The 19731-nt window shown below is 40.9% G+C and overlaps 1 protein-coding gene across 1 annotated transcript; it reads left to right on the plus strand.

Annotated features, from left to right (window-relative positions):
• The first annotated feature begins 2155 nt into the window (after window positions 1-2155).
• On the plus strand, window positions 2156-17252 carry sall3a (spalt-like transcription factor 3a). The gene is made up of 4 exons (XM_041988883.1): window positions 2156-3523; window positions 11693-14848; window positions 14963-15294; window positions 15571-17252. The coding sequence occupies exons 1-4, from the start codon at window positions 3442-3444 to the stop codon at window positions 15997-15999; spliced, it is 3999 nt and encodes a 1332-aa protein (XP_041844817.1). The 5' UTR covers window positions 2156-3441; the 3' UTR covers window positions 16000-17252.
• The last annotated feature ends 2479 nt before the right edge of the window (window positions 17253-19731 follow it).

Here is a 19731-nt window from a genome sequence, read left to right on the forward strand (position 1 = left end):
TTTCTTTCCGATGCGCAGAAGTATAAATAAATGATAAAAGAGTGATGAATTAAACTTTTTTTTTTTTTACCTCTTGGCGTCTTCATCGCTGTCCGGCCTCTCTGCACTGTATCCGCACGGGAAAGGAGAGCCTCGCAGCAGACTGCAGGCTGCAAGAGGAGAAGAGAGGAAAGAGGAGCTGTTACAGAAGTCTGCCGATTCATTCTGATGCAGAGAGGGCCAAGCCAAGTAGCCTTTTTTCTTACCTTGCCACACAGATCCAGAGGGGCTGAAATGGGCAAGAAAAAAAAAAGAAAAAAGAAAAAAACGGTTGTTTGGGTGATTACACTTCCTCCTCTCCCTCCTCTCCCAAGCACCCTCCCTCACCTCCCCCTCACCTCCACCCCCCTAAGCAGCAGCACTCGCCCCTCTGTCGGTGAAGAGCGACTGGCCCGGCTGTAACAGCCTCTATGGGGCTCCAGCTATGCAGCCAAACAGCTTTAAGGTTAAAGGATACCTCTGAGGCGCATCCGGTGTACCCGCAGTGTCATAAAACAGGCCTTTATTTTTGCTTTTCCACTGTGATTTAGGAAATTTAGTTCATCCAGCTTCGGTTTAACTGTTCCATGTTGTCATATTTGGGCATGCTAAACACGTTGTGTGTTGGCAGAACATAGAACACTTTATTGTTGATTAAATGAATCGGTTTCCTCGAAATTCAGGCTGTGGATCTCTGCCTCTCCTCCGTATGCGTGTGTGTGTGTAGTAGTAGTATATACACCGGATTAAATAGCACCTGGTCTTAAATGGCACCTTGCCTCGTTTCCCCTTCCCTTTCATCATCAGCAAAATAAAGATTAGGCCTACAGAGGAGATTCTAAAGGCTTGCCCTCAGAGGCGCAGGGATCTTCATTCCTCCGCCTTTGTGATGATATTGATGATGATGATGGCCAAGTGGACAGTTTGATTTTTGTGTGGCGAGCTAGTTATAAAGAATCAATAATATATCAAGGGGGTAACTTTGGTGATAAAGGACTTCAGCCACTGTGGCTATTCATCATAAGTCTGTAGCAAGCAGATAGGTCAAAAGAAATTATATTGCTCTAAAGAGTGTGTCTCCTTATCTCGCGGTACCAGGGGAGTGGAGGACACGCCGATCGATACAGTAGCTGCCGTATACTCCTTGCAATTATCAATAGCTGATTTTGTCTTCCTGGGGGCTGCATCTATTAATACCAGATAATAACAGGCTTTTGGACATAACTTTAGAAGGTGGGAGGATAGAAAGAGAAGAGGAGAAAGAAGAAAGTTTGCTCACAGGACGTCCTTGTTGTCAACAGATTTGCCTCATATGTGGTGGACGCGGGGGAATAGACAAGTCAAACAGTGAGGGAGGGAAGAGGGAGGGGGGAAGCTTTGTCAGAGAGCAAAAGAAGAACTGAGGATCCATCATTATAGCTTATTTATGAATTCATTTGATTAGTGACATAACAGTTTTAATAAAAAAAAAAACAATTTATGATTTAGTTTGAATTGTGTAAAAATCCTGGTAGCCCGGTATCATTCTGCGTGTCACATCTTTTGTCTCATTTTCCCACGACTTCCGGACATTTGAACGCAAAAAGAAGGGGAAAAGGAGCAAAGTAAAGGGTTAACGTGATTCTTTGGTACCACAATAAGCTGCAACAAACGCACAATCTCGTATCTGTTTTCACCTCTTTTCATTATAACCACGTGCAAAAAAAATAAATAAATAAATAAGCCAATTATCAGAATATTCAAACAGGCATATTCTATTTAGTAAAATAATTATTCTTTTTAACGTGATTACTGTCAGACAGGACCAGCTGCCGCGTAAAATGTTCATAAACTGGAAGTGAGGTTAAACTAAATGTGTGATGGAAAGCCTTCGCTGGGATCGCCTGTCCCATAAAAAGAAAATACTCCACAAGATTAATATGACACTCTATCCATTATAAGCGGCGTCTGGTGAGAGCTGCGCTGTATTATATGACGGGAGGTCAAATCTGGGTGTTCACACTGGAGACTGAGGACGATCCACTGAACAGTAACGTGGTGGTACATCCTAGTGGTGGCTGAAAGCAATGGGCTGAGCCCTTGCTAGGGGGTTGACTCTCACACACAGCTCAGTCCCACACACGCAGAGCCATGCCCAACGACGAGAGAGACCGATGCTGCGACCGGGCTGCCGCAATATAACTTCAAAGTTGGCTTCGACGCAAGCCCGCGAGCCTACCAAAGGGGACACGCTGGCTGAAGTTTTCTGTTGAGGAAACGAGCGCTGTTGGCGCTTTTGGTCGCCAATATAAGACACTTTTTTATGAGCGCACTAAGACGATGGCGCAAACGGGAGCTTAGACGCAGCGACCAAGAGGAGTACAGGAAGGATTCCAACACGTTCAGAAGAACGGCGCGACTTCTCTCTTTTTGTTTTAAACCGGACAGTTACATTTTTTCATTACAATTACTTTCTTACTAAGAGGAGGACTGGCGCTCTTTCGGAAGACGCGCGTCAAAGTTTGGAGAACGGAGCTGCGCTGTTATTGAAGCTTAAAAAATAATAATAAAACGGTGATCATTTGATAACTTAATTCGCTCCGGACACTTTCCTGCTGCCGATGTACTCGTATCAAACCAAATATCCACTTTGCAGTGAAGATGCCCTTCAAGAGAAAACTTTAAAGCTCCGAAACATCTAAGAGACCAGAAGTCGCTTGCTTAGAGACAGGAGGAGGTGTGTGTTCAGCCAGGACAAAAAAAAAGTTACCGAGAGAGAAAGTGCGAGAAGTGAGCCAAGATCTCGAGACAGACTGTGTGTGAGGACACTTTCCGAAGTTATGAGCAACAACAAAGTGGAACCACAAAGGCCAGAGTGATGCAGATGAGAGATACTGAGAGAAGAGCTCTTGAGAGTTAGTTAACGGAGAGGGAAAAGGAACCCTTCATTCCCAGTTGGAGACCCCCCCCCAAATGAACTGTTCAAAAACAAGAGATTTTTGTGTGTTGTATTGTTTTGGGGGCGGGGAGGGGGGGAGAGGAAAAAGAGAAAAGACACGGATAAAGTCTGAGAGTGAAACGGCTAATTGCTTAGTCCGTCCCTCATTACCATATCCAATGCGCGTCCGCTGGACTCCAGCCAATCCTCCCCACCTTCACACGCTGCCGTTAATCGCGAGGCATTATTCACTATCATAATTATTATCCCGACATGCGCAATCCAACGCACAGCAACAGCAGCGGCGGCAGCAGCAACACGGGCTAATTTCACGTTTCCCTCCCTCTCAACCCCCCCACAACCAAACACCTACCACACTGCGCTACCAGACTGTTTGCGAACTTTTTTCTGTGTTGATTCATTCGCTCTTCGCTGATGTATCTGCAAAACGCAGACACATCACGGAGCGTGAACTCAGCAGCATCGCCAGCCCTGACGCCAGCAGCATGTCCCGACGCAAGCAAGCCAAGCCGCAACACCTTAAGTCGGACGAGGATCCCGCACTAACCGGGGTGATCTCGGAGCACGGTGAGTGGATTTGATCAGCTGAGTTTCCTCATCCAGACAACTTCCTTCTCTCGGCGCCGCTCTTCATCTTTCACACTGATTCTTTCAAGTTTAATTCTCGGATAAAACAGTTTATACTCCCTCTCGGATTGTTGAGGGACTGCTAAGATTTTTTCTTAAATACAGAAGAAATAATCAGCCATTAATCCATTATTTAATATTTAACTAGTCAGTTAAATATCCTCTCTTCAGGGTCAGGAAAGCGTAAAATTCCTATTAAGGAGTTTTGCTTTTAATTTTTTTCCCCCCAAAATAGAACAAAACAAAACAAAACAAAAACCTGCATGTTTTCCAGGTTGCATCACGGTCGGCTGTTTGTTGACAGATGACCTTTAAGATTAACGGGACAAATGCACGTCATAGAATAAATGTAGATCAGTTTACACTAACAGCATCTATAGTATGAGCTGGAGGCCTTCTGTGAAAGGCCTGTTTCATAAATATAACCGATTTAAGAGTTTTCTTTACATGTAAACACCGGAGGAGGAAATCTTAAATTCTATTTAAATCGATTCCAGATTAGGCTATTATTATTATTGTTTGTTTGTGGATGCGTTGATCAACCAGACACACAACTCTACAAACACACAAATAGATCAGTTGGGAAATATTTGGAATTCTTTCTCCGAGGTGGGGAATTCTTCATTTAGCAAAAACATACAGACACTCATTTCTAACTTAGTAAATTTAATATAAAAAGGTCGTTACTTTTATGGTTATTTTTAAATTGGGAATTTGTGTCTTTTGTCCTGAAAACCGCCTGCTTTGCACTGCGAGGGACAAAATGCGGAGTCTGTTGCAGGTCGAAGCCTTGTTTTGTCATGGAAATGGTTTTTGTTTACCCCCCTCACATAAATTTAGCACACTTGATTTGTTCCCTTTCTCTCACAATGTCGACAGGATCGCTTGACAGAGCTTGTCCTCGCCATATGGAGAAAAGGATTATTTATTCCTCAGCCTGTACTCAGGCTTTTGCACAACAAAAAACATCAGTAAAAGAGTGGAAGTCAGGTCTGATGCTGAGTGAAGTGCTTGTGGGATTTCTACACATGACATCTCTACTTTGGCAGTGCAGAAAAAATTATGTTTTAAACCTAAATGCAATCATTAATTTGTATTTTTAACAGATGAGTGTGGAATTTTTTTTGATGAATATTGTGTGTGTGTGTGTGTGTGTGTTGCTTTACACTTCTGTCAAAAATGACATTTGTTTAAATTCTCTTTGTTATACTTAGAAAAAACATCTGTTATCGGTGAAGCTAGGTGTTGTATTCAAATATTATTTCTACCTTTCTAAATCTTGACCCATGTTGGCCAACACACATACACACACACACATACACACACACACATGCACCCAACCACATGCATACACACACACTTTCCAGGGCTTCTTTAGAACAGAAATGTGTGATGTAATCTCAGGGGAGCGGCTGTCTTTGCATGTTGAAATGTTGGTGTGAAGGAGGACTCACATTGATGACTCCTGCATGGCTCTTTTGTCCAATTTATTCTTTTTTTTTATTTTAATTTATGAGCTTTTCACATTCACAAACAAAAAACTCTGCCACTGTTGGGGTGTTGAGATAACCTCTGTCGGATTTTGGTCAGAGATACACAGCATCCATCAGGTTTCTCTCCTGTTGGATTGAGACGTCTAAAAGGAAAATTTCCTTTCCTGTTGAAAATGTCAACATTTAACTAAAATTTGCTTTAAAAAGTCAGATAAAATTTTCTAGAAGCATGAAAAGTGGAAACAAATGGTTACTCCTTCTAGATTAATCTTTGAAATAAAATCCAGGCATACATTCACACGTTAGTGTGTTATGGGTAAAATACTGTATACTGTCAATGCCATTGTGCTCAGGACTGGAAGTAACCGTGGAATGTTCTGTCCTTGTTGGAGCACAATACTGACTCGCTTGTATTCAGGACAGACGAAGCAGTGAAACAATCCCAAGCCTTTGGCAGAGCACAGTGAGCCCATACACACTTAAATAAACCTAATAACACCATGTCTCATCCAAAGCTACCTTACACGACAAGCTTCTAATGTCAGACTGTCAGTGTATCATTGCAGCGTGATCGGCTTCTCTGCTCCCTGTTGCTGGGCTGCAGCTTGTGACGAACTCTTATCGATCGCTGGGCTTGACAAATCGTTGCATAAAATGTTGAAAGAACTCAAAAGTTCTAATCATGAGCTTGATTTAGATCTAAAATCCATGTTAGCTGGAATTATGTTTGGGAGAAAGTCATGAATTTGGTTGTCCAAACTATGCTTTTTGTTAAGGGCGCAAACAGTGTGTTTTGTGAAAATAGCCAACAAATGAAAAAGTGTTCAATTTTTTTCCCCTCAACTCTGACATCTTTAAGGTGTGACTTTATTTTTTATTTCTTTTTCTTCTCTCTCTTTGTTTTGGACAGTTTTCCACTGCAGCTAAGCAAGGACACTGAAATGTGTTTCATCTCCCAAAACATGAAAAACCAAACTCACATGCCAACAGGTCCCTGCGTGGCATGTCATCCCTTCCTTCAGGCTTTGCCCTGAGGGGTTATGGGGGTGTAGTGTATATGTGTTAGGATAGGAAGAGGAGGTGGACATGGGTGGGTGGCGGAGGAGGGGGGGTCTGCTTTGGAGTGCTTTTACAAAGCTTGCTGACTTAACCTTTGTGTCGCCCTGGCCAGCCAGATCCTGCCGCTAGATGTCAAGCTCTTTGTACAATTAGAACATGTGTGCCGCTGACCTTGGCAGCAGAGCTTACTCGTGTCCTAGAAAGAGTGAGCAGCGACAGGTTTTTCACCACACCACCACTTCCTCTGCACCCTGTGTCTTTGAAGGTGTGCATCTGGAGAGTGACGGGAGAGTGGGGCTGGGGTTTGGAGTGTCAGTGTGCAAATTGTACACACTCATGAGGAGACTTACAGTAATTCACCCAGAGCACCAAGAACAGCTGAGAAAAAGCAGATTTTCCTTGATATATATATATATATATATATATATATATTCTATTAAATATCTTCAAGAATCTAGGAAAAAGTCATGTCTGTGATGCTTTTACTTTCCATTTTTCAACCACTATTCAGACTACATTCACAATCATTTAAAACCAAATCTTTTAAGAGTTCAAATGTTTTGGTAGGTGTTTGGTCTCCCCAGTAACTGAAGAGAAAGGGAAGGCATGGGCACGCTCTGTTGATGAGCAGAAAATATATCAAAGTGAGAAAATCCCTGCTGACAGTGACTACATAGTTGTTGCCCACTTCCCTTGCAGTGGGGCTTTGTTTGCCTTTTGTTTTAATCCCTTCTCACCACTGGGTGCAGGCCTGTGGACCACCCACATAGCTGTGCCAAGGACGTCTTACAAGAAGGCACTCAAATATGGCTGTATCTTAATTACAACTCCGGGCTGAAAACACACATGAGCAAGTGAGATCTTGATTGAGAGGTAGGACCAAGGACTATTTAACATCAGGCAACGGAGCAGATTTGGAGGATTTAGTCATCCGCTGATGACTTGGTTGTTGGGGAGGCTGTAGTTTTAAATTGTTGAGACGATTTTTAGAACCGATTAACTAAGAAATGAACAAAATGGAGAAGCAGCTGCGAATGGTAACATGAAAATCTTTTTTTATTAAGTAAGAAAATCAGAGTTGAATTATTTAAATAAGACAAGGAACAAATATAATATATATAGGTTTTGCGTTCAGAGGATGAATACCCATTAGATCCTAAAGTCTCCTCCTCATCTCAAGCGGTTTTGTAAATCCATTCACAGAGAGCCATCTTGACGGGTGACACGGTCATCTGGACAGAGTGCCGTCATTGAATACTGTATTGCAAATGCTTACACAAACAAATCGTTAATGTTTTGGCTGCTCCACATCTGCAGGCGATGACAAAGGCCTCTCTGTGTGTGCAGATATGACTGTACCACTCTGCAGTAGGGCTGACCGGCCTGATGACACACACACAGACACACACTCTCACACAGAGAGCTGTGCTGAAGACACTCAAGCCTCTGCAGATCTGAGGATGCATGGGATCACTCAAGGAGATGCTTAGTGGGCATATCGTCACATATTAGTTTGTTTATTAGCTGAAAAAGAACAATTTTTGTTAAAAATAATTGAAAATTATTATGTAAAATTATTGTTTTAAATATACTAAAACATTATTCTTAAATGGAAATTTACACTTCATAGATGTGCAGAATTAAAATAGTCTGATTTTTTATTTTATTTAGCTTTTTAAGTTCCAAAATTAGGATTAAGCAAAGGACAGACAATACTGCAGCTGAAACATTTACTTGGCATAGAAACAAATATAATGTAATTTAATAATCTGAAAATTAGAGTTGTGAAAGTGTGATTTGAAAATGTTTAGTGAAACAATGTTCCAGCACGGTGGACCCAGCAGGCCTCTTTTTCTGCTCACAGCTTGAGCAGGAACGTAACAGGGATGCATCTCTGAGAGTGTTAAGCTGTTCTCGGGTTCTTTAGAAGAATGGATTTTAAAGGTGCAGAAAAAGGAGCAGTTCAAGGATCAGTGGAAGCACAGATGCTGATCACAAACTGCTTTAATTTCAGGGAAAAAAAAGAAAAGAATGAAGAGGATAAATCAAGAGGCTGGTTGAATTACAATACCCTATTTTAAAAATAAGATACTGATATCTTAAACGTTACCATTTTCATCTTTGTGGGTATTTATTAAGTAAATCTGGAAATTGTTAAGAATGGAGGAATTTGTAATTGTCCCATGCTCCGCTCAATGCCCAGCTCTGTGACTGTCACAGAATCAGCATGAATACCTCATCTGATATAATATGTCAGATTAGCGGTTTCAGTTAGCATGCCAAAGATTGCTGAGCATGATAGCAGACACTTAGATTCAGTGTCTACAATCCCCCTATTGACTGTGTTCAGCTAAATATTTGCATCTGGGAAAATGAAGACTCTTAAAGGAATGGAAAACGGATTGGAATTTTTTTCAACTCTTTCTTTCTTCCTTTCCCATCCTATAGGGAAATCAATACGTCCCCCTTTTCCACATACACACACATTACCACCACCAAACACACACACATGCATACTCATGCATAAACATTTAAAACACACACATGCATCTTTTTACTGTCTTGCAAGCACACAACAACCACAAAATGTCGCCTTGACAGCTGCACAACACAGTGGTCCCGCTCTTCGATGGTGAATCATGGTGCAGATGTTTTATAGTTATGAGCCCGGACCGTTTTTGATATTTTTGGTGGAGGCATAAAAATGATCAGGTGGTTTATGGTTGTAGCTTGTTCAGCTGTAATTAACAATGACTAATCGCTGCAGCATTTAAACTCACACAATTAACAGCAAATTTCTGCATCTTTTTTTTTTATTCTTTCTTTTTTCAAACCCTCATAAATGACATCAGGCTCATGTTTTACCAAATCTAAGAATTTTGAACAATTACGATTGTTGATTTTAACTTTTATTTATGTATTCGTTGTTTTTTTTTAAGTCTCATCGACTCGTTCAGATAGAAACTGCAGTAAAGAAACATAGCGTGAGACAGAGAGGATAGACAGGAACTATAAAATTTACCAAATTTGATTTATAAAAAGAGAAATAGAAAACATTTTTGTTTCCTTATTTTTTTATTTTTTTTTATTTTAATAAAACCTGCACAAGGTATTTTTAGAAAATAGGCCAATGGAAAACATCAGTGCAGACTCCAGACTGGTCATTTCCATTAACAAAAAAATATATATACTTCATTTTATATGTTTTAAGCATGTATCTCTTCTCATTAGCACACAATCCATGCTTGTTCTTAGTCTGTTTTAAAAACATGTCGGCGTGTGTGTGTGTGTGTGTGTGTTTGTGTGAGGCCAGAGCCACACAAAGGCCCCCACTTGTAATTGTATGAATGAATAAAAGAGATTGACAGTAATACCATTCTAATAACTAATCAGCTCAACACAATGCCTACTCATTTGTATTGACCTTTCAACCCTCAATTATGGAAATGAGTTCTGCTGTCCGCTTCTCAGATAAGAAGCTTTTTAGCGTGCTGTCACGTGTCGCTGACGTTTTCAATCGTCAATTCTCTTTCTAGTTTCAACTTTTCTCTTTCTTTCTTTCTTTCTTTCTTTCTTTCTTTCTTTCTTTCTTTCTTTCTTTCTTTCTTTCTTTCCTATAAAGCTCATATTACTTTTGATTTAGTGGGAGTTTTATACTGATTTCACAAACAGACTGGTCACACTGATACTGCAAATAAAAAAAAAAAAAAAAAAAAGGAAAAAGAAAAAAGTAAACAGAATAAAAATTCCCAAATAAAAAATGTGCAGGATTTCCCGTCGTATTTTCCTTAAATTGTTTGATCGGATATTTTTTACTTTTATTTTATGTTTTTTTTAATCTGTGCATGATTAAGCAAAATAATACTTTCCTCTGTCAGTTCTAACGCCCAGTGGGGGTAAGATCACAGAGTATCTAAAACCATTCTACTGATAATTAATTAAGTCACAGACACCAGACCATGATAGCGCTCGCCTCCCCCCCTTCGGCTGCAGATTACAGGAGGAGTGATGAATTTTTTTTCTATTGAGTCACTGTAATTGGCACAAATACCTCATGTCTTCTTCACTGTGGCTCGCTCCATTTCAGCCTCAGTGTAAGCACTGTATGAATCTCACAATGCGCAGTGGGACTTGAGCTGCAGGATGTAAGGTGCAGCCCTTTCTGGTAGTTTTCTGGGATTTACAGCTTCAATGATTAGTCCAAACATATTAACAAAAGAAGCATTGTTATGTTTCAGAAACAATCATCACTTCTTTTTTACTTTCATAGATAATGTGTGAAAGTAATAGAATCACCTTATATAGCATGTTTTTATGGCATTTTTTAAAATAAAATTAATCACACTTTAAATATTGTTTTGTGTTTATTGTATATAAAATACTTAAAATAATTATATAACCACATTTTTGTTGTTTATAATTTACAGGAAACACGTTAGATCACAATGATTGTGCACACTTTCCACTGAAACAGATATATTTATACTGACTTATACAGTGAGATACACACTCAAAACTGCACTTATAGAGAGCAAAATAAACTTACAAGGGAGGCCATTTTTACATGGTTTTGATCAGGTGTGAATTAGGTCCGTTTTCAGAGCTTGTGCTGGTTTGTTTGACTCATGATGGTTGTATGTGGAAGAGGAAGTGGCTTCCTGCAACTGTGATTAAACATGTGTAACTAATCAGAGCCTTTGCTGCCATAGCACAAGTATGTAATTTGTTGGGTCTTATGTCAGAGAACTTGTGGGGTGGGGTGTGTGTGGGGGGTGAGGGGAATGGGAAGAAAGAAAGTAATGCTAAGCATTTCTTTACTGGAAGGAAACATTTGGCATTTAGAATTTTCATAAGGGTCCAGTTGCAGAGATTTAAAATATTCAAATTAATCTTACCCTTTTCTTTTCTGCTGTAGAGTAATTATAACGGGTTGAAGATGAAAAGGAAAAAAATATATATATTTGTAGTTATATTTAAAAAAGGAGCAGCTTGTGACAAAAGTTGAGGTTAGAGTTCTTTTCTTTTCAGGGCTAAAATATTACCTTGGCAATGCTAAAGGAAAAGGGCCTAAGCATTTGAAATTCAGGGGGAAATGACTGAGCTTGATAGCAGAGGGGAATCCTAATGGGACCATCAAAGTCCTGATTTGTACCCAACAGATGAGGCAGCTGTGAATTGTATGAAATATTGGAAATCGATGGGTTCTATGGAATTTCATTAAGCGGCAGTATCCACAATTGATAGGCCCTCATAATTTGATGGATTGCACAAAGAAAATTATTAGCTGGCTCTATGGAGAGGGTGTGGATGCACAAATCTGGGTCTTGAGAATTGGTGAACTAGGGCAATTTGTTCAGAGTAAAAAAAAATAAAAAGATATTGATTTTGGTTATGTTAAAAGAGAAAAAAATCAAAGGTTAAATCTTTGCTGCACTGCACTGCAAAATATGTGTGAATTCTTTATTGATTATTTATTCATTAATTCTTCTTTCACCCCTTCCCTCCTCCCCTCTTTCCTATCCCCTTCCACTCTCCTGACACTCTCCCCTCCATGCAGCCCGAGGTGATGTGCTGGATGATGCCGACAGCGGGAATGAGAGCCGCAGCGGCAGTGAAGAGACTCATGTATGTGAAAAGTGTTGTGCTGAGTTCTTCAAGTGGTCAGACTTCTGTGAACATTTAAAGAGCTGTACGAAGAACCCCCTGGTGCTCATAGTAAATGACAATGAGGACACGCCTAACCCCTCCCAGGAGTACCAGTCGGAGCCCTCGCCTGTGCCCAGCTGCCCTAGCGAGCAAGATGACAGTGAGGACCCCAGGGAGGGCAATCAAAGTCCTGCTGGTGAGGGGGATGATGTCCCAGAGACAGCAGACTTAAACGAGGTCAATGTCCTGGAAAAGGAGGATGAGCAAATGGAGCTTGAGCTTTCACCTGAAAAAAATATGGATTCTGATGAGAGAGACGTGACATCTCCTGAGCCAGACGGCTCCCTACCTCAGCTCAACGATGTTGCCCCCTCTGCTGTTACAAGCTACACCATGCCAAGCACCAATGTTACTCTGGAGACCCTGCACAGTACCAGGGTTGCAGTTGCCCAGTTTTCACAGAGTGTAAGGGCAGCAGTGGGCAATGGGGTTTCCACCATGGCCATTCCTATGATTCTGGACCAGCTGATGGCTCTCCAGCAACAGCAGATCCATCAGCTCCAGCTAATAGAACAAATCCGAAGTCAGGTGGCTCTCATGAACAGACAGTCAGGCCCACAACCTGCAATCAGCCACCATCACAGCAGTGCTGCTGGAAGCCAGGGGCCTGTATCTTCCTGTGTTCCTCCTCCTGCCAGTCAGCTTCAGCTGCATAACTTCATCACCCCCCCTGTTCATCAGTTGCCTGTTAGGTTGCCAGCCACACTAAGCAGTCAAGGCCCTTCAGCTATGACCTCTGCAATAGAAGGGCCTCTCTCTCAAACACCACAAAGTGGCACTCAGCAATCTAACTCCTCAGTTCCGAACACATCCTCAAATAATGCAGCGTTTCCCCCACCAAGTGGTACTGGTTTGTCGTCTCTTCATCCTGCCTGCTCATCTTCAGTCACAAATAACAGCAGCAGCACTAGCAGTAGCATAACAGGAGGTGGTGGCATCAGCAACAGCTCAGCTCTCCCAAGGAACTCCACCACCCCTCCCTCCCTCAGTCACAGCAACATCCTGAACTCTGCCTCCAGTCTACCACTGATACCTCACAGCTCCTCAAACAGTGTCATCTTCCCCAATCCTCTGGCCAGCATAGCAGCCACAGCCAATGCTCTCGACCCTCTCTCTGCTTTAATGAAGCACCGCAAGGGAAAGCCCCCCAATGTTTCTGTGTTTGACACTAAGCCCAGCTCTGAAGACCCCTTCTTCAAGCATAAGTGTCGGTTCTGTGCCAAGGTCTTTGGCAGTGACAGTGCCCTGCAGATCCACCTGCGTTCCCACACTGGAGAAAGACCCTACAAATGCAACATATGTGGAAACCGTTTCTCCACTAAGGGGAATCTGAAAGTTCATTTCCAGAGGCACAAAGAGAAATACCCACACATTCAGATGAACCCTTACCCTGTGCCAGAGTACCTGGACAATGTTCCCACAAGCTCAGGCATTCCATATGGCATGTCATTACCACCAGAAAAACCTGTTACCACATGGCTAGACAGTAAACCTGTCCTCTCCACTGTTCCCACCTCTGCTGGGCTCCAGCTACCACCAACACTTCCCAGCATGATTGGAGGTTTTGCTGAGTCTCCAAACCTCACTCCACTCAACAGGTCTCCTCAGAGGCCTTCACCACCTTCAAGTGAGTGCGTATCATTGTCCCCAAATATCACCACTGACTTGGGAATGACCACTACATCACCCTCCCCAAAACCCAACCTTGGGAGTGAAGCACCTCCTCTTCTGAAACCCGAAGGCATTCTTTTATCCCCAAGTTGCTCTACTAGGCCAGGAGAGAACACGACCACCACAACTACAGTAACTCAAGTTCTTCTTTCCCCCACTGTCACCTCCACAACATCATCAGGCAGTGGCCCAGTCATTGATCCCCTCAGTAGCCCCAACTTAGTTTCAAATCCCGTCTCCCATCCTGTCCTCCCCATGCTGTCAGACCAGTTTAAGGCCAAGTTTCCATTTGGAGGCCTCCTGGACTCTATGCAAACCTCAGAGACATCAAAGTTGCAGCAGCTTGTTGAGAATATTGACAAAAAGATGACTGACCCCAACCAATGTGTTATCTGCCATCGTGTTCTCAGCTGCCAGAGTGCTCTGAAGATGCACTACCGCATCCACACTGGTGAGAGGCCCTTCAAATGCAAGATATGCGGACGAGCATTCACCACCAAGGGAAACTTGAAAACACACTTTGGTGTCCACAGGTCCAAACCCCCACTTCGAGTCCAGCACTCTTGCCCTATATGTCAGAAGAAGTTTACCAATGCTGTTGTGCTACAGCAGCACATCCGCATGCATATGGGAGGGCAGATCCCCAACACCCCTGTTCCAGAAAGTCTGCAGGAAATGGAAACAGACCTGTCATTTGATGAGAAGAGCTTAGACGCAATGAGTAATTATGACGATGATCTCCTGGATGAAATGGAGCAGGCTATGGATGATGATGCTGACCTGAAAGATGGTGAGGTGGATTCATCTAAACCTTATTCACCTGGAAGTTCACCACCAACTTCTATTATCTCTAGCATCGCTGCACTGGAGAACCAGATGAGGATGACAGACACTATTGCCAACATGACTCGCTCATTTGGCCAGAAGCCTGCTCAGAATGGCAGCAGCTTTGCAGGGGAGCCTGACTGTTTTACCACTGATTCCTTGTCATTAGCAGGAGATGCTGAAGGTCAGAGCTTGGGGAGCCCTGCTTTGTCTGAGTCCTCTGGCTCCATGCAGCAATTGTCCCCAGCTCATAGCCATTCTGAGAGCCAACGATCCAAGTCCCCAGCTACACTCAGTAATAATAACAACAGCAGTGCCATGACAGCAGAGGAGGGCCAGGAGAATAGTGCAGCTGGCTTGGCAACAGTGAAGTCGGAAAAATCAGAGACCCCGTCTCCGCTTTCTGCAACTGAAGGCACTGGGGCCCTTGACCTGACTGCCACTCAACCTGGCAGGCACTTTATCAAGGATGAGAGTCACTTCAACATGCTGTTTCTAAATAGAGACCGAGGTGGGTTTGAGCAAAACAAGCTAAGACTTAACATATGAAGCAAACTTGTCAGTACTTGGCAATGCTCCAATAATATTATAACATTAATGTTTTAAATTTTGTGCTTTTTTTCAGGACTAAGTACTCCTAATTTGGCCAGCACGGCATCAAACATGATCAAAATGGAAATGAATGGACATGGCAAGTCTCTGAGTGACAGTTCTCACTTGCCTGTGGGCATTCATGTTCCAGCTGCAGCTCCCCCAACCACCATGAGCCCCAGCATCAACCCCATGTTGGCTCCCCCGCCTCCACGTCGCACTCCTAAGCAGCACAACTGCCACTCGTGTGGGAAGAATTTCTCCTCAGCCAGCGCTCTGCAAATCCATGAGCGCACACACACAGGGGAGAAACCTTTTGCCTGCTCTATTTGCGGAAGGGCTTTCACCACAAAGGGCAATCTGAAGGTAAGTTTTACTATAAACCTTAGAGAGATGGGGTAACTGGTTGAAATAACACTTACATTTTAATGTGTAACACATTAACTTTTGATAAAAACCACTGGAGAATCATATACACGTTAGAGTTTAAGCATTTAATGTTTGTCTTTCAGTTTTAGCCTTTTGCTTTCAATCCCAACCCACACTATTTTCATATATGTAGTTACTCATTAAAGCTCTGACTTACAAGGAAAACGCTCATGATGTTTAATTTTTTTTTTCTATTTATGTTGCTATTTTTAGGTCCACATGGGAACACACATGTGGAACAATGCTCCCGCTCGTAGGGGTCGACGCCTATCTGTGGAGAATCCCATGGCCCTGCTGGGTGGGGACGCCATGAAGTTCAGTGAGATGTTTCAGAAAGATCTGGCGGCTCGGGCCATGAATGTTGACCCAGGCTTCTGGAACCAGTACGCCGCTGCCATTACCAACGGCCTGGCCATGAAAAACAATGAGATCTCTGTAATCCAGAATGGAGGCATCACCCAGCTGCCCGTCAGCCTCAGCGGGGCGGGAATCACTTCATTGGGAGCTATGGGAGGGATGGACCGTGTTCGCACTGGAAGTAGCCCTCCCATGACGGGTATGGAGAAGGCTGGTCTGGAAGTCACAACCAGTCGTCCCTTCTCCAGATATATGGAGGAGAATAAAGAGATTGGAATCAATTAAAAACATTTCGGTATTATTCCAAGGTAGGCATTTGGCAAAGACTAAATATATGATGATGAGGAAAGAAACTGCTGATCCAGTCTGAACTCGTGTACTAAATTATGTACAGATTAAATATTTTTGTTTGGTTTTGAAAATATAGTATTTAGTATTAATTAGAGGTCTTTGCCTTCCACCCATTCCCTTCTTTCTTGGTATTTCGCCTATACAAAGAAAACTTTGTCTCTTGTTTGAGAATATGTGGTCTTGCAAGATTTGCATGGTACTTATTGGTTTTTATTGGTATGTTTGACTGCTTTTATGAATTCCTTTGAAAACCAAGATCCTGCCTCAGTGATAATGGGCAAGTGTCTTATCTGGACAGGACGATGACCCAAAAGGACAGTTTTGTTAAAAGACAGTCTGACCTTTGTCCTGCAACCCTGTTTAGGGCTGCTCTTTTAAATATAAAGGACCCAGAATTGATGAACAAAAAGACTGAAATATAGTGTTTCTGTGCTCGCCTGAAATATTTTGTTTCTCATGAATTAGAAAACTTGAAAAAATAATGTTTGAACTATTTTAATCTTTACATTTAGTCTCTCAGCATTGTCTTATAATGTTGTCCTGTGTCTTTAGTATTTATGATATTGTCAAAAAAAAAAAAAAAAAAAAAAAAGCGGGTATACAAGAATATATTTAACAGCCCAAGCATTTTATTGATTCTTTTTTTCTAAACTGCAGGCTTCACTGATGAATATCTCTGTCAATAAAGAAAACATGTCATTTGAGTTGAACAACAGAGAAAAATTGTAGGTTTTATTTGGATATCTGTTGAGACTGCGTATCTCATTACATGACAAAGAGGCAAGAGATATCCGAAGCTGCTATGACCACAACCCTGCTTTTAACCTTTGTAAAAAAAAGAACAAAAAGAGGTGATCCTTTTGAAGAAATATCTATGTATAGAAATACAAACAAATCTAAAACAGGTATGCATATTTTGTATCACATAAAGATAGACATCATGAGTTGAGAGTACTTGTCATGTTTGTGAATGCACTTTTTAAAAACAAGACGTTTTGTCTGTGAGTTACCGTTAACCTTATGACTGAGCTATCTATCACGTGCTGTTTTCATTGTTTTCAGCATACCACTCCTCCAGCTGACAGAGTCGGTTCTCTGTTATTGCATCTGTGCTCCTCGTCAGGGTGCACTCATCACTCAATCAAAACCTTCACAAATAAAAAAAAGGAAGCAGGTGTGTGTTTGAATGGTCTCCTTATCTGTGTCACATTTCCCCCTTTGTCTCTCATCCTTTTAGATTTTTAATTAAAATATGAAACATCAAATTTAGATTTGAGGAAAAAATCTAAATGTTTTGTTATATCCTTGGTACAACTGAATGAAAAGTGGAACGAGTTTTGTTGTGTGGTCTGAGCCACAGACCACTTTAACTGTTTTTGGGAAAATCTAACCAAATTTATTTGTAAATTGAAGATGAATTCAATTCAGATTTAATTGTATTTAATTGTTTTTTTCTTTTTTTTTTTTTTTTTGTAATTTAACTTCTAATACAATGCAGTAAAATTTTATATAATTGTTGGTATTTATTAAAACCATTTGTCTTTAGATATGTTCAAAATCATAGAATTTTTTGTTTGGTTATTTTATTTATTTATTTTTTGTTTTGTTTTGTATGTTTTTCATATATATATATATATATATATATATATATATATATATATATATATATATATCCATATAGAAAATAAATTATCCTTTTATTTCTTTTTACATTGCAGATGCTGTTAATTTAAGTTTCAGAAAAAAAGAAAACTGAATTAATTATCTAATAATTAATTTGTTTACTCATGTTTGTACATGTGTGTGTTTTTGGTACAGATAAATTAAAAAAATAAATAAAAACAAATGCAGCCAGTAGCTACAGAACTACAAAAACAAAACATCCATACTAATATATTCTTTTTTAAAATGAGATGTTTAAATAGTAACACTATAAAATATACAAATTACTATAATTTCGTTATCTAATTAGGAAAATGAACCAGTTTTTGAAAAATCAGAAATATAGGCCAAGCCAAGCCAGCTTTATTTATAAAGCACTTTTAAAACAGTAGGTAATGACCCAACTGCTGAACAGTAAAAACTAATAAAATCATAAACTGAAAAATAATAAAGAGTAAAATATTGTATCTTATTGAAATAGTTGATTAGGATATCTGTATTATAATATTACAAATAATGACCACATGCCTTAATAACTAACAGAAAACATCCATAATGAAACATGACACAATCAGAATAACCGTAATGTTACGGCAGTGTAATACAATCAGAAATTATAGGGATGCTTGCTAACATGTAAACCATGTTTCTACAGCAGCGTGTACAGATCTGTCACTTCCAAGCTGAAATGTTTTCGGATGCTACCGTGATAGAGCTGAGGCGCGAGACACCTCTGTTTCATAGTAGTGGTGTGTGTGTGTATGTGTGTGTGTATGTGTGAGTGAGTGAGTGGTAAAGTGATGGCAGCCTTCTTTCTTCATTCAGCCCTTCTGGTGCAGGACACCTGACACATGGTCCACAGATGTGCACACATTTGCACAACCTCACACTCCCACACAAATCCCGCTGTTTTCACTTTTGCCGAAATGTTAAAAATTCTCAGGGATGGATGAGAAACAAATATCTCGCTGTGAACAAGAGGCAGCCACATCAGGTGTAAGATGAAAGTTAAACCTAGATGAAATCAATGAGAACAAAAGAGCGTTTTAATGCTTATCTTTGGAAAATGAGTTGGCAAATGTGGCCAATGTAACCAAGATCTTGAATTCTTTGCATTGCAAAGTGAAATTACCACAGCTTTAAACTCATTCCCATGTCAGTCTGTAAAGGGAGACAATAAATCATCTTTGGAAGCAACACTCAAATGATGCAATTTTAAGATTTTCTCCGGGGTCATTCTGTTAGCTGAAATAAATGTGCAGCTAATATATTTAAGCTAGAGCTATTATACCTGATAATTGTATTTGGGAACTAAACCCAGTCAAAACATTAATCAAATATAAAGAGGCATATGAATTTACAAAAATAAACTCTGTGCCACTGCAGCCACGCAGCAAATTCACCCCTGCAGCCACACCATGACCGCTCTATCAAAGCCCAGCTTACGTCATCTTTCACCACTCTGCTATAAGTGTTTATTTTTGTGTTATTCCCTCCCCCCTCTTTACTTTTATGCACATATTACTTTTCATGTTGATGGATGCAAGTTAACTCTGCCCTCAGGAGCTCTTTCGGGCCGATCTGGTAATGCATGCTGCCGTTTGTAAGCCCATTGTTTGACATTGAGCTGTCAGCTGATCGCCAGGCTTAGTCAGAGGAATTGTCAAGTAATGAAGAAATTTCATACTGACTTTTTCTCCGTGAAGGCTCTCATTTTGCTCATATTTGTGTGGAAACTAAATAAATTCCTCTCATGCTTTCACTCATGCGCTTGCATTTAGTAAATGATTTTGCAGACAGCGAGTACACATGCATGTGAAGACTGTTGTTTGAGACACTAAATAGTGATTCTTCTCAGATTTATAATATAATTCAATAGGCCGCTGCTGGTAGAAATGCTCTGTTTTACCTCAAGAGATGATGCCCTCCCCGCACAACACGGGGTTACATCAGGTTAGAAACTATGACACCGTCTGAATGTTATTTCCATTAGAAAACATGTTA

The sequence above is a fragment of the Melanotaenia boesemani genome, chromosome 6 (genome assembly GCF_017639745.1).
Source record: "Melanotaenia boesemani isolate fMelBoe1 chromosome 6, fMelBoe1.pri, whole genome shotgun sequence".
Classification (NCBI taxonomy): Eukaryota; Metazoa; Chordata; class Actinopteri; order Atheriniformes; family Melanotaeniidae; genus Melanotaenia; species Melanotaenia boesemani.